This window comes from Coffea arabica, chromosome 7c, assembly GCF_036785885.1.
Source record: "Coffea arabica cultivar ET-39 chromosome 7c, Coffea Arabica ET-39 HiFi, whole genome shotgun sequence".
Taxonomy (NCBI): domain Eukaryota; kingdom Viridiplantae; phylum Streptophyta; class Magnoliopsida; order Gentianales; family Rubiaceae; genus Coffea; species Coffea arabica.
This window is the reverse complement of record NC_092322.1, coordinates 18,771,107-18,779,646: the sequence shown is the minus strand read 5'-3', so window position 1 is coordinate 18,779,646 and position 8,540 is coordinate 18,771,107. Positions and strand designations below refer to the sequence as shown.

Genomic DNA, 8,540 nt, shown 5'->3' with positions numbered 1-8,540 from the left:
AAGAGTAGGTAAAAAATTTTAAAATTATTTTTGCCTCCATTGAAAATTTTTTTGGCTCCGCCACTAGCAAGGAAGATGTGATAATGGCGGAGTGTTTAACTTTACTTCATGGCCTACAGTTGTTTCTTGAGAGGAAATGTGATTCCTTTCAGGTTGAAGTTGATTTGCAATTATTAGTTCAGTTAATTACTTCCGGTGCCATGGCGTGTTGGGTGAGGAGGCTTCTTCACTTGCGTAGAGCATCTAGCGGTCACATTTTTCGTGAGGCAAAGTTCTACTTCGGATAAGCTTGTGGCTCTTCATTTTTAATGCAGACGGGCTTTTTCCATCCGCTTCTGAATGGCCTTTGGCAGTAAAGGCGCCATTACTATTACATTGTTTATAATTACCCTTTGTTAGAAGCTACAGTGCGAGAGAGTAGTAGTTTGTATTCAATGACAGTTTTCTCTAGGTCAGGCCAAGCCCCCCCCCCCCTCTCTTTCCCTTCAAGCTTGTAACATTTATTATTATTATTATTATTATATAGGCTAGCATCCCACCCTCGAGGTTTGTCGAAAAAAAGAAAAAAAAAAGCTTTAAGTGTTTTGTTTTTCTTAACAAGAATCGATCGCGCATTTTTTCCTCTAGCATTTTTCCTTCATTTTCGTGGTTACTATGTTTAATTTTTAAATTGGTCAGGTTTAAGTACTTTGTTTTTCATAATAGTTCAACTTTTAAGTGTGTTTTCTATCTGAACAGATCCAAAATCATATGCCATAGCTACAATAATTCGCTATTTTAGTTCACGATCATGTTCTAATTTAGACAAATTTTAATTATTTATTGCAAATTTCATTTAATATATTAATATAATACTTTATATACGTCTATACTATTCGTACTATCTTTTATCAATTAATTCATAGTTTTCCTTTTTTATTCCTCTCCAATCATTCTACTCTACTCTTATTGTTTGGCTAGATTATTTATAACTACTTCTAAAATTTTAATAATTTTTATTTTTCAATCCTTCTATATTCACATTTTTTAGCATATTACTCATATAATTCATTTAACTTATATACTTAGTTATTCCTCTTCTAATTTTTTTGAATAATTATAATTTTTTTCAGTTGGAATCCAATTTCTTTGCAACTTACCTAACGTTTTATCCATATAAAAATGGACATAGGAAAAATCTCGATTGATTTTCTTTTTATGATTTCTTTCAACAAACTAAACAATTACCACCGAAATTAATTTTATTTTTCCAATTCTTTATTTATAAGACAAAACAAGATGTTCTTCTTTCTCCTTGCAGCAGCCTGCTCCCTCATTCTCTCTTTCTACCCGAACAGCCCTCACTCTCTGTCGTGGAAATCTGGAGAAAGGGCCTCGAGTGGGCTATCTTAAGCCACGTTGGCATGTACAGAACCACAAGCCCAACCCAAAATGTTTGAGCTGTCTTCGTGATTTTGTTTGTTTTAATTTACTTGGGCCTAGGCCCTTTTTGATTACTTTAATTATCTTTTGGATTTAACATGCTCGATATCGGAAATGAATTACTACCAATTTGTTGAATTTACCACACATACAAAGAATTCTCTCTTGCAAATATTCTCTCTTTGACTCGTACACAAATATTCTCTCTCTAACACGTATACACCCTAACACTAGTATGCACAATCACATGAAATTATCATATTGTGTGATGTTTCATTTTAGTGCTTAAATTAAGTTTGTTATCAAATAGATATAAATTGAATAATTTGATGTTTAGCTCTATATATGATAAGTTATTGCCTTGGCTACTCTCACGATCTATCAAGTGGAAGTTCTATCTTTTTTTAATCACGTTTACATATTTAACAATTTATTTTTTCAACTTTAAATGTTTTATTTTTATTAACAAGAATCAATCTCTTCTTCTTTTTTTCCTTAATTTTTGTAATTAATATGTTTAATATTTAATCTGGACAAGTTTTAATTGATTTATTTTTGGTAATAATTTAAATTTTAAGTGCTTATTTTTGTTAACAAGAACCATCTTCTTTTTGTTTTTGGCCCAACTTTTTTTTCTTGATTTTCGTATTTATTATGTTTAATTTTTAACTTGGGCAGGATCTAAGTATTTTATGTTTGGTAATGATTCGCCTTTTAAATGTTTATTTTTGTCAAAAAAAAAAATCAATCCCATCTTTTTTGACCTACTTTTTTCCCATCTTTTTCCACCTAATTTTTGTCAATAGGATCAATCCTGTCGTTCAATTGATTAGTTCTCTACATAGTAAGCTGCTAACATGGTTTTTCCCACAACCTGCCTTTGCCACGTGTACATATTTTACAATTTATATTGTCAACTTTAACTATTTTATTTTTCTTCACAAGGATCGATCTCGTTTTCTTGTTTAATATTTAATTTGGACAGGTTTTAAATACTTGTCTTTCCTAATTGTTCAACTTTTAAGTGAGTTTTTATTTTGGATAGATCCAAAATCAAATGCCATATCTACAATACTTCACAATTTTAGTTCCCATTTTGATAAGCTGTTAAATTGACTATGTTCATGCTCTTTTAAATCTTAGAAAAATTTTAATTATTTATTGCAAATTTCATTTAATACATTAATATCATACTTTATATATGTTTACACTATTTGTACTATCTTTTATCAATTAATTCATATTCATCTTTTTTATTCTCTCCAATCATGTACTCTACTCTTATTATTTGGCTAGATTATTTATAAATACTTTTAAAATTTTGATAATTTTCATTTTTCAATCCTTCTATATTCACTTTTTTTTAGCATATTACTCATACAAATTCATTTAAATCGTATAGTTAGTATTCTTCTTTTAATCTTTCTGAATAATTATAATTTTTTTCAGTTGGAATCCAATTTCTTTGCAACTTATTATAGGCTAACATTATATCCATATAAGCACATACATAGGAAAGTTCTCCATTGGTTTTCTTTTTATTATTTCTTTCAACAAACTGAAATAATTACCACAGAAATTAATTTTATTTTTCCGATTCTTTATTTATATGACAAAACAAGCAATGCTTCTTTCTCCGTGCAGCAGCCTGCTTCATCATTCTCTCTTCCTTCCCATGTCTCTTTCTGGCAGTTCAGCTTTTTGTGGAAATCTCGCGAGAGGGGCTCAGGTTGGCTACCTTAGGCAAACCTAGAAGCCCAACCCAAAATGTTTGAGCTATCTTAGTGTTTTAGTTTGTTCTAATTGACTTGGACTTAGGCCCTATTTAATTACTTTAATTATCTTTTGGATTTAACATGCTTAATATCGAAAATGGATTACTACCAATTTGTTGAATTTACCACACATACAAAGAATTCTCTCTCGCAAATACTCTCTCTTTCACTCATACACAGATATTCTCTCTCTAACACGTATACACCCAAACACAGTGTTAATATTGTGTGATGTTTCATTTAAGTGCTTAAATTAAGTTTGTTATCAAATAAACATAAATTTAATAATTCAATGAGTTAATATTTTTAGTGCTTGATTTTCATACTAAAATTTTATCAAACAGAATTTAAGTCCACAATATGTTGAAATTTTATCAAACGGAATTTAAGTCCACAGTATGTTTATTTATTATCCAAGAAACAAAACTAGCTAATACAACCTTTTGGTCAGCCCAACTCAAAAGTAATTAATAAGGCACGTAATATTTTCTAATTGTGTAAAGAAAATCTCTAGGATATCATAAAATTAGTAGTGACAATAGGCCGATGAGAAAGTTTTGATGTAATGATTAAGGTTGAGATCTTGAGAACTAGATGTTTTGGATCATATACGTGTTGTATAGTTATTGTATAGGTGTCATGCTGTAACCTAATTATTAATGCATTGATCCAACTCGACCCATTTAAACCCGTTAAATTTTAGACATTATAATTGTCATGACAACCCATTAGACACACATTTAATAGATTGTTTCAAGTAACATTAACTCTTGCTATTGAAAAGTTTTCAATGACAAAATGCATAATAAAGTTTTCAATGTATAAAATAATTTAGTAATGTTTTGCGGGTTAATCAACCTAATTAACCTATGGGAGGCAGAGGAATGGAATGGATAAACACGAGAGAGGAGGAAGTATAAGTGAGAGATCCCAGATTTAAAATCTCTCACTTACACTTGAAAAAAAAAATTAATTAACCTATTTATGTTTGTGTTGTTAACAAATTAACCCAATAATGATGATGTATTGTTTGGATAAGAGATTATTTGAAATAATTATTATAACATTTTTTGTAATATGATATATGTGAGATAAAAAGGTGATTAAAAAAATTAAAAAAAATATGTTACACATTATGCTTGTGATGCATAATTTTGGCCAAAGCTATCCAAACACACTTATGTCATGCCAAAAATTGCTTTGCCTATACATCATGATAGCGGCGTTCTAGAAGTAAATCTCCAGGAACCTATCCTAAGGCATCTTACTTTGAACTGGATGTCAACATTGTGTGCAATGCCCCCTCCCTCCCTCCCTCCCTCCCTCCCTCCCTCCCTCTCTCTCTCTCTCTCTCTCTCTCTCTCTCTCTCTCTCTCAACCAAAATTTGATGGCGGAACTACCATTTTGTGAGAATATGGTTATAGCATATAATTTCTCTAAATTCGAAAAATAAAATTGAGGACAAATTCAATAAACAAATATTCATACATTACTTCAGATGGATGAATGCAGGTGATTGATCAAGTTGTATTCTAAATGCAACACTACCTAAGACATCAGGCCCCATGTACTTCAGTTATAAATGTCACATGCACTTTTTTTTTTCTTACATTTTCTCCCAGCAGCAGGGGAGAGCTAGGACTTAAAAACAGCAGGGACTCAGAACCTCTAATTTCTAAAACCTCAACCTTAGCCTGTAGACCAAGATTTCCTTGGCTCACATACTAGTTGACAAAGAATAGCCTATCCTATTCTTCTTTTTTTTTTTTTTCTTGGTAGTTCCCTTTCCTAACCCTCCCATCTCTTCTTGGATTAACAAAAAGAGAAGCGGACCAATAGATTTACCAAGGAACCAGCAAATTGAATGATTTACATAGTTGTCTTCATGAAGCATTTGGTGAGGCGATCAGAAGGGCTTCTGCATGTACAAGAACATATCCTGGAATGGGTAGACCTGATCATTGTACTGCATTTGATTAGAAACAAAAGGATCATCTTGAAAGCCATCCATAGTGAACTGAAAATCAAGAGCCCTCTCCAAATCACTCCATTTGGGGGCACTTTGGACTTCCCTCTCGTGGGCGAATTCCGGCGATAAAACTTCGGGAGATAGAATTTGCTCAGATCCACTTGAATCTGTGTGCAGCCTCGGTGCAGACTCAGAAGTCTCAAAATGCAAATAGTCATTCATCATTTGTTGTGCCATTATTGTGTTTTGCTGCAACTGCTGCATTTTCTTTGCTTCTGTTGTTACAATCCCATTTTGTTCAAAGCTGATCAGATTTTTGGGCTTTTGCTCTTCCATTTCTTCTTGGGAACTCAATAATGCCTTTTGATCCACATTGTTATACTTTTCAAGAGTACCCTTTTTGTTGTATATGCGGCACAATACCCAATCATCTAGCTGCAATAGTAGAATCAGAAAAATCAGATTTCTTGACCTAAACAAATTAGACTATGGGAAGATAGTCAAACTTTGAAAAGTTGAAATCAGAAACCCCTAAAAAATTCCCCAAGGGAAAAAAAAAACCCAAATCCCCCCAAAAGAAAAACAAAAAAAAAAAGAGGAAAATTTAAGGGAAATAATTTGTTAATCCCCAAAATCCAAAAAAGAAAAATATAACGAAACAAATCAGAAATTAGTGTTTAATGTTGCTCCATTTTGCACCCTAGAGTGGGCAACAAAAAAAAAAAATAATAATGCTTTGTTCCAAGATTCAAAATACTACTGTTGAATCTGGTGAATGGACCATTTTACCCCTCCTAGTTTAATGTGAAATTGTGAATTGAATGCAGACAAGGGTAAAAGAGAAAAGGAGCACCTACCCTCAAATTGTTCCTCTTGCCGGCGGACCTGTCCACGTTAGCCAGGCGGTACTCGTGCATTATCCAGTTGGTTTTGATGCCTTTCGGAGCTTTTCCGGCATAGAACACCAACGCCTTCTTTATTCCCAGAGCCTTTGGCTTCCCGATCGGTTTATCGGCTCCGGTGGCTTTCCAGTACCCGGTCCCAGCCGCCCGATTCGGCCGTGAACCGTTCGGATACTTCCGATCTCTCGGAGAAAAAAAGTACCACTCTTTTTCACCGTATAAAGCCATTTCTGAACAAATCAATTTCCATAAGAACATTTTTAGTACATTTGTCTTCGATTAGGATTCGAACTCGACACTTCACACAATTCAGTAGAAGAAGAAAACAAAAAACTGGGCTAAAGCTCATTGGTTCAGTAAGATCTTTCTAGTGAAGGATTCAAGATTTAATTTGCAATCTTATTTTTTTAAAAAAAAAAATTTTGAAACCAATTTATTAGATAAAAAGTTGAAGTATCGATTAATTCAAATTTTGGTAAAATTATATTTAAAAAATGAAGTGAACTGGGAATTGAGTAATTGGGGCAAAAAGAAATTAAACAACCCAACAGAAATGAACAGAGATATTTACCTGGAAGCTCCCAAGGATCAAATTTGTAGAGATCAATTTCAGCTATAATTGGGGCAGAAATCGGCTGCGCCGCGCATTTCCGGCACAGATAATGCATGACCAGCTCCTCGTCCGTCGGATGAAATCTGAATCCAGCCGGTAAGCTCAACTCCAGATCAGCACCATCCATTGTCCTTCTCTGACCTCTATATTCCATTTTCTTGAATTATATCTGATTTCGATATAATTTATGAAGATCCTCTTTATCTCTCTGTTTCTTGTTTTCTGAATTTCTTCTCCTCCTGAAACTTTTTAGTTTTTAGTAAGACCACTTCACCTGAACTGAATGCTGAAACATGAGACTCCAGGTAAGACTTGTCCGGCTATATATACTTGGGAGGAAAACAGAGGGGATGGATCAGCTATTTGGGCACGTGAGGCATTTGACCTCACCCAACTGTGGTCCAAATGACAAAGGTTGTACATTATGGGCCCACTTTGAATTTTTTTTTTTTGAAGAGTATAGTCTTTTTTTTTTTTCATTTTAGATTATAATTATATTTTTTTTTTATTTTATGTTAAACCGCGGAGCCATTAAGAGAGACATCAAGTGTTAGGTTATGTTTAATAAACCTGAACCTGAATGTGAAGTCCAAACTCTAAAAAATTAAAATCTAAATCTGTTGATTTATTAAATTGTTAAATATCGAAATCCTAACATTTAAATAATATATTTTGTATTAAGTGATAAGTGAATAATTTTTCACTTATTTTTTCAGTAAGTTTTGCCTAGATAATTCAGAATCATCTAATTAATTTGGTTATCAAATAAACTTGAATATATTAAACATATTAAGATTTGAATTTATTAAATTTAAATTGTGAATTGAATTGTCAAACAGAATCTATTGTCACAAAATAGTTAATCTGAAAAAGTGTCAAAATACAGGGATATAAATAATGTGCATTTGCATTCGTATAGTAAATTAGGTGTAGTTCAGGCATGTAAACGTGAACTGCCACAAAATCACCTTTATGTTATTAGAGCATATCTATTTAGTGTTACAAGGGGTTGTTAATTAGATTTCAAGTATTAATTTTTGAGAAAAGCGAATTTAAGTCAAGTAAATAACTAAGTAAAACAAAGAATAATTGTGTGTATGTACATTTGAATTATCAATTTGTCGTATTAATGTGCTGTCATTAAGTAAATCTATCTTATTATACCTAAACTTAGTGGACCTTTTGTTTATTGTCATATTTACTGTTTTTTTCCAGAATACTTATATGTATTAGAGAGATTTTTGAAAGTCAATCAGCATTACGTATGCAACTTGTAATTTTGAAGTATCTATTTTACCCTATTAAATGCTCATTCTTTAGTTTTTATTACTCATTTCTTGTATTTCGGACCAAAAACTTAAAAATTTCAATACCTTTAAGAACTTTTATTCGTGAAAAGAAAAAAAAAATAAACACAAAGAATATGTGAAGAGAAAAATCACAATCGGGCCCGGACAGATGGGACCGAGGAGACACCCAGGCGGAGAACAGTTGTGAGTCCTCGAGTCGGGCAGGTTAGTAGTGCAGTTCGGTCCGATGGGCGGCTGACCGCAGCCTTTAAAAGGCATATTCAACGGTCTAATAATTGGCTGCCACGTATAAGAGGAGCGCCCTCCTGCGGGGGATATATGTCACTGCTTTCGTCACCCTCTGCGGATTAATGTTATGAGTCGGCCGCAAACAGTCAACGGCTTGTGGGTTGATTGGTTGACTCGTGGGAATGGATTCTTCAATCCTGCTTCATCCCCAAGTAAATGTATCTTAGCCATATTGTGGTGGGTAGGAAAATTCTATGAAATTGATGCGAAGCATATTACTAGAATCTTACTGAAAAAAAAAAAACTAGAGTTCACTTTAA

The 8,540-nt window shown here is 32.9% G+C and overlaps 1 protein-coding gene across 1 annotated transcript; it reads right to left on the bottom strand.

Moving 5' to 3' along the window:
* Positions 1–4,919: 4,919 nt before the first annotated feature.
* On the bottom strand, positions 4,920–6,977 carry LOC140010105 (protein ATAF2-like). The gene is made up of 3 exons (XM_072056442.1): positions 6,641–6,977; positions 6,025–6,299; positions 4,920–5,602 (listed from the first exon to the last, which is right to left on the bottom strand). The coding sequence occupies exons 1-3, from the start codon at positions 6,834–6,836 to the stop codon at positions 5,105–5,107; spliced, it is 969 nt and encodes a 322-aa protein (XP_071912543.1). The 5' UTR covers positions 6,837–6,977; the 3' UTR covers positions 4,920–5,104.
* Positions 6,978–8,540: the final 1,563 nt, after the last annotated feature.

Coding starts and splice junctions, on each gene's coding strand:
- LOC140010105 (XM_072056442.1), bottom strand. CDS start 6,836: ATGGAATATAGAGGTCAGAGAAGGACAATGGATGGTGCTGATCTGGAG. Junction 6,300..6,640: donor TGATCCTTGGGAGCTTCCAG/GTAAATATCTCT, acceptor TGATTTGTTCAG/AAATGGCTTTATACGGTGAA. Junction 5,603..6,024: donor GCAAGAGGAACAATTTGAGG/GTAGGTGCTCCT, acceptor CTACTATTGCAG/CTAGATGATTGGGTATTGTG.